General features: G+C 42.5%; 1 protein-coding gene across 13 annotated transcripts in view; it reads left to right on the forward strand.

Annotated features, from left to right (window-relative positions):
• The window catches only part of LOC147437106 (protein DETOXIFICATION 44, chloroplastic-like), an 86,074-nt gene extending 67,139 nt beyond the window's left edge, over positions 1-18,935 (forward strand). For 12 of the 13 annotated variants that reach the window (XM_086486656.1, XM_086486645.1, XM_086486655.1 and 9 more), the window contains 10 exons: positions 15,825-16,012; positions 16,153-16,288; positions 16,373-16,469; positions 16,879-16,979; positions 17,074-17,237; positions 17,417-17,488; positions 17,613-17,729; positions 17,888-17,983; positions 18,076-18,197; positions 18,344-18,935. In XM_086486656.1, coding sequence (XP_086342782.1) covers positions 15,825-16,012; positions 16,153-16,288; positions 16,373-16,469; positions 16,879-16,979; positions 17,074-17,237; positions 17,417-17,488; positions 17,613-17,729; positions 17,888-17,983; positions 18,076-18,197; positions 18,344-18,383 — 1,133 coding nt within the window. In that variant the 3' untranslated portion in view covers positions 18,384-18,935. Of the gene's footprint in view, positions 1-15,824; positions 16,013-16,152; positions 16,289-16,372; positions 16,470-16,878; positions 16,980-17,073; positions 17,238-17,416; positions 17,489-17,612; positions 17,730-17,887; positions 17,984-18,075; positions 18,198-18,343 lie in introns of those variants that run through there. The other variant, XR_015184820.1, reaches the window with a different exon arrangement.
• Positions 18,936-21,226: the final 2,291 nt, after the last annotated feature.

The following is a 21,226-nucleotide window of genomic DNA, read 5'->3' on the forward strand; positions in this document are numbered from 1 at the left end:
CCTACAAATAATCCTCTTATTGTATATTCAGATGCATCTGAAGAAGCATGGGGAGTGAACAGGTTAATGATACCCCTATCATTTGTAGATGGGCCTCTGGAAGATTCAAGGATGCTGAGCAACGGTATCATTCAATCCTAAGAGAACTACTAGCTGGTGTGAATGTTGTGCTATCATTCAGATTATTCTTATCGGGAATGCCATTTACCCTAAGAAGTGATTTGAAACATTTTGATAAATTCCTCCAAGAAAAGAATGCAGGAAAAGTGGGAATGCTCGTATCTACAGATGGGCGTACAAACTAAGTCATTTTGATGTGACTTATGAATACGTGCCTGGTTGCAAAAATAACATTGCAAAAATAACATTCTCTGTTGGATGAATTCAAGGATGTCTCTATCTCTTCTCCATCTTACTCTCCTGACTATACTACTTCCACTTCTCGTACAATATCTAAATCTTCTTCCACGAAGAAAGAAGCCACTACTACTACTGCCCTAGGTAAAACTAAAGAAAAGCCCAGATTCAAGAAGGATAGTCGCAAGTCTCATCCCCGCATGCTAGTGATGAGCGCGCGGCGGTGTGTGCAAGTGAAAGAGCACGCGAGGAAGTGCAGTGTGTGTGCAGAGAGGGGAGGAGAAGGCCTGTAGAAGAGAGAATGCTAGCAGAAGAAGAAGGGCACGTAAGTTTCTTCAAAGGGGATAAGTGAGTTAGTGAGTTAAAACTCACATTCCCTTTATTATTTGTATAGGACCAATTTATAAGTTAGTGGCCAAGTTCAATGTGAACTTGGCCAAAGGTTAGTACCTTTAAAATATACATTAAAGGGGGCCATTTGGGCCTTTAACCCAACAACCTCCCACTTAAAGGCATAAATGGTGCCTTTAAGCTACGTGACTCCCACCATCTCTATGCATAGATAATGTTGTGCTTTGGGTAAGCACTTAGTGAGAGCATCGGCTGGATTTTGTGATGTATGGACCTTAACCAATGTAATAAGGCCATCCTCAAGCACTTCATGTATGAAGTGATACCGCACATCAATATGCTTTGTGCGTGCATGAAACATTGCATTCTTTGCCAGACATATGGCACTCTGGCTATCACAACCAAGCATAGGTGCCTTGGCAGGCAAACCAAACTCACTGCATAGGCGTGCTAACCAAATAGCTTCTCAGTGGCTGAAATATATTCAGCCTTTGTCGTAGACAATGCAACAATCTTTTGCAATCTAGAACACCATGAAACAGCACCTCCCGCAAGAGTAAATACATAGCCACTTGTGGATTTCCGTGTATCCACATCACCAGCCATGTCAGAGTCACAAAATCCCTTCAACTCCATTGGTCCTTTACCATAGCAGAGGCATTTGTTTTTAGTCCCTTTCAAGTACCTCATAATGGACTTCACTGCATCCCAATGCAACCTGCCTGGATTAGCCATAAACCGGCTCACAACTCCCACTGCATGGGCTATGTCAGGCCTAGTAGCAACCATAGCATACATAAGTGAACCACAAGCTGAAGCATAAGGCACACTTTGCATGTCATTGGCTTCTTCCTTTGACTTGGGACAATCATCCTTGGAGATTTTAACATATGGCTGTAATGGCTCACCAAGCGGCTTTGCTTCAGCCATGTTAAATCTGTCCAGCACCTTTTCAATGTACTTTTCTTGCGACAAATACAATAGGCGCTTGTCTCTTTGCCATGTAACACGCACTCCAAGTATGTGTTCAGCTGCCCCAAGGTCTTTCATTGAAAACGCAGATTTCAGCTGCCCTTTAAGAGCATCAACAGTGCTTCTTTTCTTTGTAGCTATCAACATATCATCGACATAGAGCACAAGAATGATAGGGCTGCCATCCTCATCACGTTTGGTATACAAACAATGGTCTGTATGGCTTCTTCTGTAACCATGTTTAAGCATGAAGCGATCAAACTTCTTGTACCACTGTCTACATGATCGTTTCAGCCCATACAAGCTTCTATTGAGCATACATACCAAATGTTCCTGTCAGGGATAACAAAACCCTCGGGTTGCTTCATGTAAAGCTCTTCTTCCACATCACCATGCAAGAAAGCGGTATGTACATCCATTTGGTCCATTTCCAAGTCAAGAGCAGCCACTATAGCAAACAGTACACGCAAAGTGGTCATCTTCACAACAGGAGAGAACACCTCCTGAAAGTCTATGCCCTTGGTTTGAACATATCCCTTTGCCACAAGCCTTGCCTTATACTTGGGTTTTGCATCAACAGTTTTGATTTTATACACCCATTTGTTAGGAATAGCCTTCCTTCCTTTGGGCAATTCAACCAAATCCCAAGTATGATTAGCATACAAAGCTTTAATCTCTTCCTGCATAGCAAGCTCCCACTTGTCGCTGTGCTCACATGTCTTTGCCTCTTTATACGTAAGAGGCTCTCCCTCATCTGTCAACATAATGCAATGCAAAGAGGGGTCATATCGACTCACATGCCGTCTTTGACGAGTAGACCGCCTCACCCAATGATCCACATTATCCGGCAATGGGTTTACATCCGGTGGCACTACAAAATCATCAACAATGGACTGTTGTACATCATTTTCAGCACCATTTTCAGCATTGTTTCTTGGCTACAAATGCCCTTCAGGAACCTCAATTTGCTGTCCAACATCATCTGGCTCAAACACCATTGGACATCTACATTTTCAGCCATTTGTGGTGCATCCTGAGGGTCAAAAATAGGCCTAACAAGTGGCTGGTCATGCTGAAATTTCACCCTTTTATGGTCATGCTTTGAGGCACAATTGTTTTGAAGTAGCCTCGCCTCATTAAAAACAACATCCCAGCTGCGTACAACCCTTTTGAGCTGAGGTAACCAAATCCTGTAACCCATTTCGCCTTCTTCACTATATCCCATGAAGAGGCCTTCAATGGACTTCGCATCTAGTTTACTCCTCAACTCAGGTCTAACATGCACAAAAGCTTCGCAACCAAAAAAGCGTAAGTGATCATATGAAGCAGGCTTGCCAGACCAAACCTCTTCAGGGATGTCACCTTTCAAAGACATGTGAGGGGATCGATTGCATATATGCACTGCAGTTTTCAAAGCTTCTCCCCAAAATCCATGATAGAGATTAGCTGTGGACAGCATGCATCTCACCCTCTCACAAAGTGTCCTATTGAATCTTTCAGCCACACCATTAGAAGAGGGGCTGTATGGCACAGTAAGCTTCCTCTTAATGCCCAAATTTTCACAAAACTTGTTAAATTCAGCACTTATGTACTCCCCCCCATTGTCTATACGCAAGCATTTTAGCTTTCTACCAGTTTGGGTGGTCACAAATGCATGAAATCTCTTAAACGCAGCAAAGGCTGGCTTCATCCTTAGACTTAAGCAAATAAACCCAAATTTTCCTAGAATGATCATCAACAAAGGAGACAAAATAACATGCACCACCCATAGACTTAGTAGGCATGCTACATATATCAGAATGTACAAGATCAAGCACACAAGGTTTACGAGAGACACCAGAGTAATAAGAACTCTTTACTTGCTTGCCATATTGACATTCATTACAAAAGTCAAGCTTTGTGCCTTTAGCATCAAGCTTGTTCAAAGTACAAAGCTTAGAAAGGCCCTTTTGGCTCATATGGCCAAGCCTCTTGTGCCACAACTCCATGTGAGAGTTAATTTCAGCCAATGCAATAAACTTGCCCAACACGGCCTTTCCATGCATGCAGTAAAGTGTCTCTTTCTTTGTGCCAACAGAAAACAGACTCTTCTTGATTCCCGGCACATATCTAACATCATGCAAGACAAGCTCATTTGTGCCATCTATGGAGAGATGCACAGTGCCAATACCCTCAATGGAACATGCATGATTGTTCTCAAGGTATACATGGCCACGCTTGCCTGCATCAAAAGTAGAGAAACACTCCTTGATAGGAGTCGCATGAAATGAAGCACCGGAGTCAACAATCCAAGTCTGGGATAATGCATCATTAACAGTCAACAAAGCATCAATAAGATCACTCTTGGTGATCTGCATGTCCTGTGAATGAACATTTAGAGAGGCATCAAAGTCATAAGCATCATCATCTGACAAAGTGGCACACAAGATGTCCTCTACATCTGACAGCTCCTCAATCACGACACTAGAAGCCACATTGGCCTTCTCTTTGTCCTTTGAGCTATCTTGTGCATCTGCCTTGACTTCCTTCTTCTCTTTCTTTTTGTCTCCACCATTCTTTTTCCTTTCTATTCCAGCTTTATAGTACCTGCAATCGGGTTTCTTGTGACCTTTCGTGCCACATTGATAGCAAGTCACATCACCCTCGCCTTTGCTTGCATTTCCCCTTTCTTTACTCTTACTCTTACTCCTTTGTGCATAATCATTCTTCTTTTCTGTCCTGCCTCTAACCATTTGGCAAAGCTGCCTCCCTCTCCACTTGCTTTCCTCCTGATTTCTTCAGTCAAGATAGAACCCCTAACACCATCAAAGGTCAAATTGGGGTTATTGGACAACGAAACCACCAAAGTTTCCCATGACTCAGGTAAGGTCATAAGTAAGAAGATAGCTTTCAGCTTATCATCAAAGGGGGGCAAGCCAGAATCGTGTAACTGCGACAAAGTACCTGCGAACAATGACAAGTGCCGCGCTCTTGGACTCATCTAGTTGCATGCCAACAAGTTTTCACATCAAGTGCACCCGGTTGACAGGCGTTGTATTTTCATACATTCCCTTTAACTTCTCCCACACATCAAAAGCAGTCGTGAGACCTTTCACATCAATGACGGTCTCATCTGTCATGGCCATTTTAATGTATGTAACGGCTTTCCTGTTCATGCTAACCCATGCTTCATTTGTCATATTCTGTGGCTTCACCTGTTCAAGTGCCCCTTCGCAATCCTTAAGAAATAGGATTCCCTGAATCTTGTCTTTCCAAAGATCAAAACCTGTTCCATCGAACCTCCTAATCTCGAAGAGGTTCTTCACATCCGAAGAAGATGAGGCCATAGTTGCACGAAATAAAAGGGATAATACGCTGAATTTTTGGGCAAAATGCGCAAAAATCGGAGTATAGCCTCACAGAGATGTGCACTACAGCTCCAAATGGTCACAGGAGCAATTTGGGACAAAATAGGTCGATTTGGGCACAAAATTCAATTTCTGAAATTTATGCGCAGGAAATTTCAGCGAGCGAATTTGTGCTCGAAAACAACAAATTTAGTTGTTTTTAGCCTCAGAAGACATACATAAGGCTAATACACAGCCTTTAGAAGCATGTAAGCACAAAAGCCCCTTTGTAGCATCAAAATTGCATGAAATTGAGCCACAAATGGTCATACATCGACAAAATTTTTCAAATGTGTATAGATTGTATCAATTTGCACTTTCCCCAATGTAATCGCACCATAAAAACACTTGCAAAAACCTGCGTAAATCTGAAATTTGCTTAAAACACATTAGGGCTTGTTTTTCGGCAATTTCAGGGTTTTCGGGTAGCGGGGACTTAGCAAAAGTATTCCCACACCTTAATACATCATTTGCAAAACCTGTATTTTGCTGTCATAACCTGTAATTTTCTGTTTTTGACCTAATTTTAGCCTGTTTTAGGTCAATTTTGGTTGTCGGGAGCTCTCTAGTGTCCGGGGACGAGTCTTTGGCGACGAAATTGCAAAATCTCGCGTGAAAGTTGACCTTATTGGCTGAAATTCAGCGTTTGTAGGTTTGTGGGCAAACCGTAATCGGGCTCTGATACCAGTTGATGAGCGCGCGGCGGTGTGTGCAAGTGAAAGAGCACGCGAGGAAGTGCAGTGTGTGTGCAGAGAAGGGAGGCGAAGGCCTGCAGAAGAGAGAACGCTAGCAGAAGAAGAAGGGCACGTAAGTTTCTTCAAAGGGGATAAGTGAGTTAGTGAGTTAAAACTCACATTCCCTTTATTATTTTGTATAGAACCAATTTATAAGTTAGTGGCCGAGTTCAATGTGAACTTGGCCAAAGGTTAGTACCTTTAAAATATACATTAAAGGGGGCCATTTGGGCCTTTAACCCAACAGTTAGTTTCGTTCTGACTTGTCGAAGGTTCATCTATAACAAACTTGGACACCCCAAGTCAAGATTCTACCGTGACACAATAGAGATTCACTTCAAAAACAGTTCACAGTTCACAATTAAGTCGACACGGCCCGACGTAGTTCCGTGCCTAGAGATATTAGCCCCAAAGACTGGCGCCCCTTTCGGTATTTCTTTTTGTATTAATTGTGTTCAAAGTACAAGAGAGTGGGTAGGTGCTCACTCTCAAACCCTACATCCAGACGCTCTGAGAAGTGAGGCCCTGCCCACTTATTTATTGGTACAAGGGATACCCAAAAGCAGAGCCCCAAAAGCAGTAAGCTTAAAAGCTTCTAAAAATAAAGCATCCAATCCCAAAAGCTGCTAATTGAGCCAACGGAGACTTCAGCCAGCGCAAAAGCAAAGAATTCCGTACTGTTGTCCGTTCGCCTGCCACGTCAGTATGTCAGTAGATTTTGCGCCGCAAATTCCGGGATTTCCATATGGATGCCACGTCAGCCTGTCGGCGCATATTGCAAGGAACCGTACTATCTGCCACGTGTCATGTTCGGGGTCTGTTGTCATGTCACCCATTTGTGACATACCCCCCTTTTGAAAGCATTGTAATCGCCCTCAATTACGCCTGCAAAACAGACAGAGGCCATAAATTGTCTTAGCAGACACTGACTGTTAGTACCGACGCACTAGGAACAACACATCTAGCACATGTACCAATTGACAGTCACATGACAAGACATCACTTGACATCACATGACAAATCACATTCAAATATCATTCTAAATCTTAGACCATGATTAATTGGCAACGTATTTAGCACTGGCATCTAGATCCAGTCCGGACCTCACAAATGCACGATTAACTAATTTATATTGCAATCATGTCTATAGAGATTTATGAGACCGAAATGCTGCAGTCATTTCGTCTTTCAGTTCCTGTACTCAAACAAGTCAAGTACAAATCAATCAGTATCATTTTTGGGAATTCTAGTTCATAAAGTCATTTAGCAGAATACTGTCAGCCCAACAGTATCCCTAAAACCCAAAGGGACATCAGTGACTCTATATCAAAAATCGGGGTAATTTGTTGACAAAAGAGCAGAGTGACTCCCCTCTTGTGCATACCTGCTACACGAGATTCGCCCATGCTGAAATTGGGGTTCTATCGGAGTAGACTATGCTAAACCGAATGGAGTATCTGCTAGGTCCTCCTCCCCCATCCACTTCACATCCAGTGCAGGATAGTTTTTGAATTTAACCAAGAACCACCTAATCACTTTACCTTTAATCTTCCTTCTTTATGTGCCAGTATCTGTTTTGGAACGAGTATCTCCTCGCTTTCCTCCACTTTGGGTTGCTCATCTGGCTCCCCATTGTTGGGTTTTCAAGCCCAAGTGTCACCCGTGGGCACAGTCCCTTATAGCCATGCAGTTACCAATCAATTGTAGGTCTAGTTTGCATGGAAAGTTTTCAACTTTATATATGTAAAAGGCTTCTAACCAATCAATGAAATATAGCGTTATTTTTCTTGGTCTCTCTCTCTCTCTCTCTCTCTCTCTCTCTCTCTCTCTCTCTCTCTCTCTCTCTCTCTCTCTCTCTCTCTCTCTCGCATCTGCTGCTCAGCACCACGCCATGGCTTGCCTCAGGCTACACCCACCATAGCCTCAGGTTCCAACAACTGGTATCAGAGCCCTACCGGGCCTTGGCGCTCGACAAGCAAACCTCGACAAAGCCCTCGCGGGTACAGCTGCTTAACAGCAGGAACGAAGCACAGTCGGCCTGCTTAATATCGCACACAGTATGCATGAACAGCATCGCCTTGGCTTAACCAATAAATTTCGACACTGTGGCCTCTCCCAACTCGCCCTCTGCAGCCTGCTACGATAGTTTTTTCATCAGCGCAGTTTGCTGCTACAGAGAATTCGCCATTTCTGTGTTTATTTTGTTGATTTTCACACTATCTTCCAATTGGCCGTCTTATTTGAGCCTTGGCTAGAGGGTCTTCACACCCCCCACCAGTCAAATCTTGAAACACTCTCATTTCGGTGGTGTCGTAGGCAGGAGCTAAACCTGTAGGGCATCTCAATACGTTGTTTACACAGGCAGCATCTTAAAACGCAGTCAATAGCTTGGTGGAAGTTCTGCTATATCATCTTGAGATGCTCTAAGGTCTTGTCCTTGACTTGGAAAAGCATATCAAAATGCATGCAAGAACACACGAAAATTGCTTGGCTACATCAAGAATACCATTGGCGGTATGTGCGACGTACCCAAGGGCTTCTCAACACGCCGTCCTGCATGGACAAGATTCAAATGCATGCAAAGCAAGCTTTATCACGAAGGAAATTTCCGACTCTTTTCAACGAAGATTTTCTTCAAAGCACTCGGCATATCAACAGATGCAACACATATTGGTATGTATGCAAACTTTCATTGTTCAAGAATTACGAGACATCGATGCTCACAACAACCAAGACATATTTCCTTCGAGATGAATTTACACCGACATGTTTGGTTTTTCAAAACCGATAATCATCATCATTATTTGTTCTGTCCTATTTTATGTCAGTTTTTCTACAATCTATTGTAAAAAACAATCATATATTTCCTGTCAAAAGCCTTGTAGTCGATTATTGTCATGCTGTTTCACTGTCATGCCAAATTTTGTACGATATAGACACTGCCATCCATAAATGGTAAGACCTCCCATTTTTCTCAGTTCTCAGCCTGTTTTTCCGCTTCTCATGAGGTTACTGGGTACACCATAAACCCAAGGTTTGGCAGTGAACCAAAAACTCCAATATTTTTGGTAGCTAATTTTTGACCTACACCCTATCTGTTCAAGGGGGGGTTACTGTTCTAGCACCAGGTTATGGATACACCAGAAATCCTTTGGTTGTGAGAAAACCTAAAACTCACGGTTGACGAGTATACCAAAAACTCGAGGTATCATGAGTTGCTTGTCCAATTCGGGCTTGAGGGGGGGATTGTTGGGTTTTCAAGCCCAAGTGTCACCCGTGGGCACAGTCCCTTATAGCCATGCAGTTACCAATGAGTTGCAGGTATAATTTGCATGGAAAGTTTTCAACTTTATATATGTAAAAGGCTTCTAACCAATCAATGAAATATAGCGTTATTTTTCTTGGTGTCGAGCTCTCTCTCTCTCTCTCTCTCTCTCTCTCTCTCTCTCTCTCTCTTTTCTCGCATCTGTTGCTCAGCACCACGCCATAGCTTGCCTCAGACTGCACCCACCATAGCCTTAGGTTCCAACACCCATCATTGGGCACATCGCCTTTAAAAGGCTTCAAGAGACTCACTTTGAAAAGCATTGTGAATTCTCCAAGTATCGGACAGCTTCAATCTAAAGGAGACATCATTTATCTTTTCCTTTATCTGGAAAGGTCCATAGTATCTCATGCTAAGCTTTGGAAAAAGCCGCTCCTTTCTCTTTTTCTTTCTCAGGTGTGCCTTCTCAAAACGTAAGAGCACCCAATCGTCGTCCTTTAATTTCAAATCGCGATGGTGTCGATCTGCTGCCTTTTTGTGTCTCTCCTGAGATTTTTCTAAACCCTCCTGGACCTCGGCAAAAGCAGTGTCCAAGTCCCTCGTATACTGGTCGGCTTCAAAAATCTTATCTTTCGTGCTTAGGAAGGGTGGAACCTTCGTAGCAGCTTCAATAATCTCAAATGGCGCCTTCCTCGTTGAAGAGTGGAGCGTATTATTGTAGGCAAATTCCACCAAGGGTAAAAACTTTTCCCATAGTCTTCTGATTAGAAATGTAAGACTTCAATAAATCCAGTACGACTGAATTTGCAATCTCAGATTGCCCATTTGTCTGCGGGTGGAAAGATGACGAGAACTGCAACCATTGTCGTGCTGTGACACGTACATAGTGGGAACGCATGCTACAAGATCTATCTTGTAACTTTTTAGATACATAATTATCTTTCCTATAATGTACATATATGTATATTTAAGTATAATAATAAGCCTTTTATCTCATCTTATTATTTTTCTCAAGGGTAACCTATCCTTACTTTACCATCAGAAAATACTATGGGAAAAGCTCAATAGCTCCGTCTCTTTAACTTGGGGCAAAAAGCATTGATTCTTTATTTCTACTATCTCATTATCATCTCACACCCTAGCTAGATCCTATATCTAGGGTAAACTCCAATATATATATATATATTCTATGTATTTTTTATACTTTTCTTATATTTCTTTTTAAATAGCTACTAGGAGGGAATCAAATCCTAGTGGGACACTAGGTGGCATGATTTCAAAGATACACTTATTTTAATGCATTATTGCAAGCATGATTACAAAACTTTGTCAAGGAGCAATGTCATACTTTCATATGGCATGAGGTGTCCTTTGGAATTAAATAAAAGTCTAGGCTAAGGGGACCACGGGAAGACTTTTGCTGCCAGAAATGGACCTTATTTTTATGAATTTTTCACACAAGGTTCCGATCCGAATTGGAAAATGATTTTAAAATGAAAATCGTAGCTAATGAGTTGAAGTTTCTGCCCATATTTTTACTTTTTTATTTGGAGCCACGGTTGAGGAGATATGATCAAAATACTGGACCCCAGTCTGCCCACATCATGCAGGGACAGCTCATTTCCAACTTTTCCAATTCTTATTCACACTGGCTCCTCTCTTTTTGTGTAAACCCTTGGGGGTTCCCTTCACCTATAAAAGGGGACCTCTTCTTCCTTGAAAAGGAACTCAAGCATTCAAGCCATTGATGAGAGGAATTCTTGAGAGAGTGAGTAGTAATGCTTAATTGTACTTAGCCCCATTAACATAAGCCCAAGCCTACACTTTCTCCTAGAGGAAGACTAGCCATTCTTGTACGCTATCCTTGGAAGATCAACTCTAATCAAAGAAGGTGTCGTTCTTGGCGTATCAATCAACGTTGAATTCTCCCCTCTTCTTCTCTCTCCCATCAATAATGGTGCCGAAGGGTTTCAAGTAAGATGTGTTCTACATTGATGTTTTCTTGATTTCTTGTTGTTTTCATTTTCATCTCTAATCCAACATATATATATGTATCTAATCTCATCTCCTTAACCAAACCTATCTTTCTCATTCTTAGTAATTCATCCTCTCTAGGTTCTCTTTGCTACAGGTACATTTCTCCCCGCAGTATCCTTATTGCCTACGGGCAAGAATAGGGCTTGGGAGGGAAACTTCTCATCTCTTCACTTCTCTCATATCTACATTTCTCACATACTATCCTAGATGAATAACCCACATGATGATCATTTCTATCGCTTTCACTCTGTACGATCTATTAGAATTAACGTATGGACTAGCCGAAAAATACACTTTCAACAACGTATAGTGTTTCTCTTTGGCCCAGAAAGGCTTAATGAAATACTTCTATCACCGGATCCCATCATACTACCTCTCATAGACTATAACTTTTCTTTTGACGTAAGCGTAGTTATCTTGCTATGAACCAAGAGGATTTGTACACACAATTAATCCCAATCACTAGACAAAATATATACATATGGTAAGCACAAAACTACAATTCCAAAGAACAATTCGTAGCCTATTTGGTCAGCCAAGATTGAATGCCATTAACTCATCTATTAACCCTTTCATATTACCCATGATACGATATGACCATAGCCTTGATGTTTTCATTTTCGTATTGTTTTGACATTCTCTTTTGTGTTCTTTCTTTGTGTGTGTGAGTGCAAGAGAGAAAGAGTGAGTCTTCTTTGATTGCACTTCTTTCCAAACCCTAGTCTTCATGGCATCTATGGTTTAACTCCTTCATATAGTTTTTGTTGAGTTCTCTCACAAACTCAACAAAAACTATAAGCCCGGTGCTTTCCTGGCAAGACCGCAAATTTCTCGACACCGTGTGCCAATGTTCTCTCAAATAGCCTTCCAAAACAAACTCGTGAATCGGGGATCTCTGTCAAAGACTATCGTCTTAGGCATGTCATGTAATCTGAGTATTTGGGCAATGAATAGTCTCGCTAAATGATCCGGCTTAACTGTTTTCTTCATTGGAATGAAATGAGCTTGCCTGCTAAATCTGTCAATAACAATCCAGATACCATCCTGCCCACTCTGTGTCTTCGGGAGATCAAAAATGAAATCCATAGCAATACTTTCCCAGGGGGCGGGTGGGAATGGGTAAAGGTTGTAACAATCCCTGTGCTTTATGCTTGTCAAACTTGACCTTCTGGCATACCAAGCAACTGCGTACAAAATCGTCCACATCCTTCTTGAGTCTCGGCCAAAAGAAGTATCGCTCCACACCTTTCAAGGTGGTATCAATGCCGCGGTGACCCATAAATGGTGGGCAGTGGCATTCAGTTAGAACCTTTTCCCTCAATGGCTGTGTAACGCACAACATTGTTTTCTTCATCAAGTAGCCATGCCGAATGGAATATCCCGCTACTACCTCCCCATTCTGTATTCGATTGAATCGTCCCGTCTGGGTGCCGCTAGAACTGCCCCTGCTTGTGGTCCCATCCGATCAGGTGTAATCTCGAGCCGTGCCACCAATTCAGGTGAAATGAAGTTGGCCTTGGCTCCTCCATCAAAGAAAATCAGGGCTTCTTGATCTTTCACTTTGCCCCAAGCTCGGCAAAGTTCTGTACTTTCATCAATCGTGCTTGGGTCAGTACATATGCAATCTGGAACCAGTCCTGCTTTCATCTTGCCTTTTCGTCCACGTTCCTCAACTGCTCTCGAACTCTCTGGCCTGTCTTTATTCTGTTCTTGCGGTGACTTTTTCGGGCACTTCGCGCATGTTCCCCGTATCCAAAACACTTTCCCTATTTGATGTAGTTGGCTCTCTCTCGAAGAGTGAGCCGGGGTTGTGAATCCTTGTCTTTCTTTTCTTGGGGGCTCTTTTGTTTCTACTTTCATTAGAAGCCTACTGGGTTTTCTGAGATACCAAAATAATTATGAAAATTCCTTATATTTAGGTCCTATATTCAATGAAATATTTACACACAAATGGGCCATAATATATTCTATTCTTTTTATTTTTTTGGCTCAACTAGCCCAATAACTAGCTAGCTGAGGGTTTTAAGAAGATATGGGAAAAATTTCATAACTCACACGCTGTTTGGCGGACGAAGCTGCGGTTTCCAGAGAAGGAGTCACATTTTAGTGGGAAACCCTTGTAAAATTCTTTTATAAGGGAGCATCTCTAAGCCGAGAACTTGTAAAAGAATTTATGATTATTTTTCTGGGAGCAATTGTATAGTGGAGATCGAGTAAGAAGTTTAGGACTTTTTGGCCGGACAAGCCATTTGTAAAGACCTAAAAATTCTTGAATAGAATTTGACTTTTGTTCTAAGCAGTAATCTCGGATCTCTGTAGGAAGTCCGTAGCAAAACCGCTCAATCTGTTCTTTAAACGAGATCTTCTTAAATGAAGAAGCTGGTAGAAAAGAGCTCCAAAATCTCTCGCAATAGGCGTCCAGAGAATCTCCCTTGGTCATGCCCTTGTCTCATAGTTTAAAGGCCCTTGGCCTATGAAAAGCAGTTTACATGAAAAGCTATAAACTCAAAAGCAACTGGCCTTTTGCAGATGCCCAAAAAACTGCCAGCGCAAACGCGGAAATCCGTACAGCTCTTCCATGTGAGTAGCCAACGCAAAATCCAAAAATCATACAGGCTGCCACCAGCAGTCGGCGCAAAATTCTAAAATCCGTACAGCAGTTGCCATGTCATCAAGCTACTCGCAAATTAGCCTGTGTGTGTGTGTGTTTTTGGTCCAGGTTTATTTTAATGCCTTTAGTCAGCACGCCATATCCGATGTACCCTCATCTAGGGTATGGCCACTATTCTCCACCATATGCATGGCCTCCATCCCCCTACCCGCTATTCTATCCCCCCCCCGGCCATCATTGGAGTACCAGTAAGTAGTAGCTTCTTCATTTTCTCTAGTGTACATATCACCGGTAGTGCTTTTGCAGAAGTCTACAGATAGCTATACCACCACTCTCTAGGACGGTGAGTGGTCTTGTGGTAGGCAACGTGTAGCCTACAGCAGTGTCACTTACACGGGACAGGCAGTTTTATAGTTGGTCTTGGGTTCACACTGGGCAGGGGAGGCTCTCGCCTACGCAATGACGTGGTGGACATTGGGAGTGGTGGTCTAGAGGACATCATGGCCAGTTTATTCCCGCCACAGTTCGGAGATAGGCACAACTGGATTGTCAGAGATATTTGAGTTAGCCTTTGGTTGGTTGTACATATGCTTAGTTTTGTTTTAGTAGTGGTATGCTTCCTAGACGTTCTATGAGTCTAGAGTTGTCACTTGACACATCCCAACCCTATGTGTCCGTGGACAAGCTACACCACAGCAGGGTTCAGTCAGTCCGATCAAGTTAGATTAGCAGTGATCTGGCACTTTTGTGAGTCTATTCGTAGACCGTGCATGCCCAGTCACTTAGCATAGATGCATATCCTCCGGTTGCACACAACATGACCATCAGAATTCCCATCAAAATCCATTAGCATCAGTTAGGGGATTTTTCAAGTGACTTTATCCCATTTTCCCTATTTTTGACATTTTTCACTTATTTATTAAGTGACTTTTGTTGGGTAGTCAGTAGGGCAAATTGGGTAAGTTAATATATAAGCAAACCAAAGTTAGCACTCCACAACAGAAGAGGCAGCGGGAGCTTCCCGCTCAACAGGCAACTTCTGAGCAGTACCCCCCTTATCACCCCGCGCCATCCTCCCACTCCCCTTAGCGTTTTCAATCCACAGCAGAACCTCAGCTTCAGTAGCGTTTTCAGCCTTGAAATACCTGCAGATCCCAGCGTTTTCAGCAAACCCTAAAAAAACCAGCGTTTTTGGATCAGAAATTCAGCAGTCGAAACGCAGGTTTTCAGCCTTAGCAGAGGTAGCAGATCAGCCCAAAAAGGTTGCAGATGGTTCCCCATTTTCAGCCATAAGAACACAGCCCAAAACAGTCATTTTCAGCCACCGAAACAGTCCCAGAAATTCAGCATCAAGAAGATCCCAGATTTCAGCCCAAGTCGCCGTCGTCACCATCGTCGTCGTCATTGGCATAGTCCCATTGCATCAGTCCATTGCATTCGCATTGTACACCTTTGTGCAATCAAGTAGACCACTCTCGCCGACGAGAGTGGGGCCTTCGGAGGAGGGTTTTACAAACCCCTCGGTGTCGTATCTCTTCTCTCTCTATCTCTCAATCTCATTCATTTGCACGCACAACATCCACTCACTTTGTTCGTGATCATAGCACTCTCCACCAGACGGAAAGCTCTCCCTTTCCATAAGAACTAAAAGGAACCTTGAGCAGTAAAGATCACTAATCTTGAGAAAATACAACATTCATTCCGCTGCACCTAACAAGAGTCTAGAGTCCTGAGTCTTGTATTTAGTTTAGCACCGCACATCTGCACTCTCCCTGCACAATTGGAGCCTCAACACCCCCCATTGTGCTGTCAGTCAGAGTGTGTACCGGTTCCATGACTTAGTCAAGTTCCATTGAGTGAGTTTGGAGTCTACTGTTCTGTCTTTGAGTTTGCTTGGTTCCATTGCTCTATTGTATTGTGTTTTCATTCTGTTAGAGTGAGGTTTCTTGCACATTGTATTGAGGAGCATCTACAGTAGAGAGCACGACATACTTTTCCCGCTACATCCTTTGTGGGAGTGGTGGTCATAAATATCCTTTTTTGCTGGAAAATCGTATCTTTGAAGTCAGATTCTGAACATTTAAGGGCTCGACTTTGTGAGTGTTTACCAGATGGTCAGGTCCCTTTTGGCAATCCCCTCACAAAGGAGTCTCCAAGGGAGACGATAATTGGCTACGAGAGAAAAGTTCTTCCTGCAGTTTCAACAGCTCTGGTTGTAGGATCTGCCCTTGGTGTTTTGGAGCTTCTAATATTGACACTTGGATCTGGGCCTATTTTGGATATCATGGGAGTGCCTATGGTAAGTACTCTGATACCTCAGAAAGATTCCTAAGCGTACTCTGATACCTCAGAAGGATTCCTAAGCATAAATATTGGACAATATTTTTTGTTTCTTTATAGTTATTGCAAGAATGTTCTTACCAGTAATTGTCTTCGCAGAGTTCAAACATGCGGGCTCCAGCAGAGCAGTACCTGGCATTACGCGCAATTGGTGCCCCCGCAGTTGTTGTGTCTTTAGCTGTCCAAGGTGTTTTCCGTGGTTTTAAAGACACAAAAACTCCCCTATATGCAACTGGTGAGATTATCATCCTAGAATCGAGGATAAAATGTATTATTTGCGCTATCATTTGGTTTTTTAACATTGGCTTCTTCGTTGCAGTGTCAGGCAATGTGATCAATATTATTCTTGTTCCTTTTCTGATGTTCTCTCTTGGGTATGGTGTAAGCGGTGCCGCTGTTGCGACTGTTATTGCTGAGTAAGTATGATTTGGTCTGTGTGAGTTCTGTGCTTAGAAAAAGAAAAATGATCCTAGTCATCCTACTTGGCATTTTTGACTCTGTAAAGCACTAGCTTGTTTGGCTTTAAATTTGTTGTATTAGGAAATTTTTGCAAGACCTTCCATTGATAACGTTTTGCAATACAATATATTTGGTAATAGCTATATTAGCCTACTACCGGTCAAATTATCTTTCAAGTGTCAACATTGTGATTGGCTGTCTGAGACGTATTACTTGAGATGATACAAAATGCATATCCTGTAACTCTTTTGGGCTATTCATGTGGTAGTACTGTGCCTTGCCAGGAATGGAATACCAAAATGCACTTTTAGCTGCATATCAAAACATTGTCAGGCTATGGCTCACACATCCTTTTTCTGAATGCAGGTACTTTATGGCTTTGTTTCTGTTGCTCAAGATGAGCGAGAAAGTTGTGCTACTACCACCAGATCTACGCGATCTAGATTTCAGCCGCTTTTTAAAAAATGGTGAGGAACTTGGAGGTTTTAAGCTAGAACTTCTGGGTTGTATATTGCATTCTTTTCCTAGAAGAGCTCCTGAGTTTCTTTGCTTCATGATTAGGTGGTCTTTTGCTTGCTCGTTCTGCTGCGGTGATGCTAAGCATGACTCTTGCCACGTCGCAGGCTGCACGGCAAGGTGCTATTCCCATGGCTGCTCACCAAATATGCATGCAAGTATGGCTTGCTGCTTCATTACTGTCAGATGCTATAGCTCTTGCGGGTCAGGTATTAAAAAGTTTATACCTATGGTCATGTATATGTCAAGCATGGGATAGGGTTCTTCTCCAAGATCCTGCAGTTGTGTCAAGCATGGCAAAGAGTTGTTTTTTACACCCATGTGGTCAGCCATTGTGTTGAGCGTGGTGAGATTTTGAGTCATGTAGTAAATACTTATGTTGATGCAGGCCATTATTGCTGGTGCTCTTGCAAAAGGAGATTATGACCTAGCAGAAAAGGCAGCTTTCAGGACGCTACAGGTGCCTAGGCACCACTTTTGATTTTGATATAGCCAGCATCAGCATGCTATAGGGATTCTTGGGTTTTTCTAGAAGCTTATCTTGTTTGTAGCTCTAATTATCTGTCAAGGGAATGATTTTGCAGATGGGTTGTGCTTTTGGGTTGTTGTTGTCTGTATTTCTTGGTTTCGGCTTGAGTAATTTTCCCAATATTTTCACCGGTGATCCTCGAGTTCTTGATTTTCTGGCTCTGGGAATTCCTGTAAGTACAAACATAACCACTTACTTTCGTTGCAACTGTGTTGGATAATGTTTGTAACTTTTTATAACATTTCTATAACCATAGAGTCACTTATTGCAGTCCTGTACTACATTATTGTTGGACAAGGGCTTTCCGCATCCTCTCATTGTATGTTGCAGTTTGTTGCAGGAACACAACCCATCAACTCGATAGCATTTATCTTTGATGGTATTCATTTTGGAGCTTTGGATTTTGAATATGCTGCTCAGTCAATGGTGTGTTTTTTGTTTTTGTGTGTTATTTGCGAGATATCAATTTCTTTAGATGAGTCCTGCTTGTTGACAAAGAGGAGCTTGTTTGTCTGCAGATTGTTGTCGCATTTCTAGCCTCAGGATTCATGCTTTTGGCTGCATCAGTCTGGGGCTTTGTGGGTATATGGGTTGGACTCACCATTCTCATGGCATTACGAATGTTGGCAGGAATTTTGAGGTGCCTCATCTGTTTGCTTTTATGTGAGCATGTAACATGTGTAGGTTTAGCAACCCATCACTCTCTCAACGCTTAAGCCATTATGGCATCATTATTGTGAGGCTTGATCTATTTTTGAATATGGAATGCTAAATGTCTTCCTGCAGGATAGGAACAGCAAGTGGACCATGGAAATTTTTGAAATGAGTACAAAGTGCGTCTACACATCTACTTATTAACGTGAGTTTTGTTTGTGCAAATGAAAGAAAGCTCTGTTTGAGTGCTCAGCATGAGTTTTATTAGAAAGAATGGAAGTCTTCAGAGGGACTCGCCAATGTGCAAGTCCATCTCTTTGTAGTTGTGGTTGTAACCATTTGTAGATATCTGGGACAAAAGTTGGATTGGAACTTGGAATGCCATAACATCATAAAAAGGGCAGCACAATCATCGATGTATATAGTGGCATGTCCGCAACCGGAATCATGTTCACAGGTGAAAGCTCTTCACATCCACACAACTCTCACAAAGTTTCCAAGTTGCAAGCTGCCTCGTGGAAAAAGTTGCCAGGTGGAAGAAGTCAGGTCCTTGGAAGCGATAAGAGGAAAGTGCATTTTGAAGGATGACCTAGTCTTACAGTAGACCGGTTCAGATGATATTCTTTTACAGATTTGAAAGCAGCGATTTTTTCTTCTTATATTTTATGATGAGACTGTTATTGACATCAAACAATATAAAATTATTTTTATCTGTGGGAGCAAAGGATTTATTGCAGGCTTGTCATACATTGGGTAAGCTTGCTTTGAAAAGAAAACACAATTTGCAATATCTTGTCATCAGGGGATGCCTTCCCTGTCAATTGAGATCACAGTGAAGTGCAAGGGGCAAGGAGCATCATGGCACACATGTTCCCTTCCTCTCTAGCCACCTGTTAGACTCCCTCCATCTCCACTGTGAGAAACACGAATAAGAAAAACGATCGTGCCATATTTTACAGTCTTGATCTCCTGGAGCTGGAACAATATTTGCAACGTCTTCATACAAATAAATTACCATGCCAAGGAGCAGTGGCGATTGCAAGCCCATCCTTTTCTATGACTATTGTTCCATTGCTCTCTACAAAGAAAGGGTCCTCTAGTAAGCTGGGCTTGTTGTACATATTTTACAACAGTTGAACACTTTGAAGGACAGAATAAATACGATTAGGAAGTAAGACATTTTATCAAATTCTAAAATCAACCTCTTATTACCACCCTTTTTTCTGAGGTGGAACCTTCAACTTTGAACGACAAGCAGGGCAAGACTGATTTCCTATTAAAGCAACAACGAGGGTTCAAGGAAATTGGTTGATGAAGATTCTCCTCTACTAAAGTTATCAACATCTGATAATGCTACTAGTAATGCTCTGATACCAAGCTCCTTTTGAGAAGGTGATCGAGCTTGATAGGAGTAGGCTATGAATAACAAAATTGCAGAGTGGACAATAACTTCCTCAACTGCTTTGGTGGCAACATGAGCACATTGCATTAGACCCATTACAGGTGGAATCTTCCTAAGCTAACACTTTTATTGCTATTCCGATAGTTTTTGCTTGTGCCATCGCCATCTGTTCCATTGATTGGAGCTTGAGGTAGTGATTAATCATGATACCCTCTTCACTTGATGTTGATGAGAGAAGTATGGCAGTAAAAGTGGGAATAGGAACCTATTAGGAACCCATCATGATGGTAGCCCGGAGTTGTGAGAGGTCATGAGTTCAATTCTGAAAAGGCCCCTCTTCTTCCCCCCCTCCCCTAGAAACCAACGGTTGATCTTACTCCTCCGTTGGCAACCGAAGATTCCCATTGAGACTAGAATGTCATTTAGTCTCATGGCGGCTCTCCATATCTTCCCGTTCTTCCTCACAAGGCTTCATGAAGGCTACTTAGGCTCTTTACACATTGGGGCAATAGACAAGACTGCCCAAGACAAAGTGGGCTGATCAAACTAGTGGGCAAGCAATTGGTGAGTACACAATGGGTAGGTCTACTCAATGCTTAAATTGACAGAACATGAGGAATATAAAAGCAATGTCCTCTGATTGGGTGCCACAGGCGATGCCAAATATGGGCATTCAAGGTGTGGGGAGCAGGAAGATATTATCCACCTCTTGATGAAGTGTCCAAAGCTCATGCCTTTTTAGCCCAGTCTTTTCAAGGCTTGCTCAACACACCACCCTTCGTCCTTCACTGTTTTGGAATTGTTGATTGGTGAATGTAAGTATCTTGATATCCCACTGTGGAATCTTTGGAGAAATGCCTACATTTGGTTTGCTTGGATCCAAAGGTTGGATACATTGTATAATGGCTGTAAGTCTAATCTCCCCATCTCTTCATAGCTGAGATGAATGTTGGGGTTTCAAGCCCTGGTGATCAATTGTGAAATCCGTGCGAACACTACTTATAACATGCAGTGCAGATTCAGTTGGAGTTTGAGTTTGCATGGCAAGCATTGCTTTATATGTAAGGTTATTTTTACACAAACTATCAATCAACATATAGTGTGTAGTTATTTTTCTACAAATTGTGTCGAGTCTCTCTCTCTCTCCATCTTGCTTGTTCTGCTGCATGTGCACCTCCCCATGGCACCTCACCGTCTGCATCCACCATAGCCTGCAACCCATCAACTGGTACCAGAGCCGCCCAGTCTCGGCTTGAGTCGACATGGCGCGGGAGCAGCCGCTTGCAAAAGGGGAAGCAAGCATGTCGATCTGCACGTTTTTGCCCGTTATCAGCATCAACGAAGTCGCCTTGGCATGCTGAGGACTTTCCGTCACTACATCTCCTTCTACTTTGCCCTGTATTTCCTGCTGCGAGCAGGTTTGTCATCCACGCCATCGCCACCACTGCTTGTTCGTTTGTTACAGAGATTCGCCATTTCGTTTTTCACACTGCCTTTTACATTGGCCGCTCAATTGGCTTTGACCAAGGGCATATTCACACCCTCGATCCCTTGAGCAACTTATTCACATCCTATACTCGGTGCTCCTAGTAGTAAGCAAGGTGCAGACGATG

The sequence above is a fragment of the Adiantum capillus-veneris genome, chromosome 17 (assembly GCF_014529385.1).
Source record: "Adiantum capillus-veneris isolate H3 chromosome 17, ASM1452938v2, whole genome shotgun sequence".
In the NCBI taxonomy this organism is placed as follows: domain Eukaryota; kingdom Viridiplantae; phylum Streptophyta; class Polypodiopsida; order Polypodiales; family Pteridaceae; genus Adiantum; species Adiantum capillus-veneris.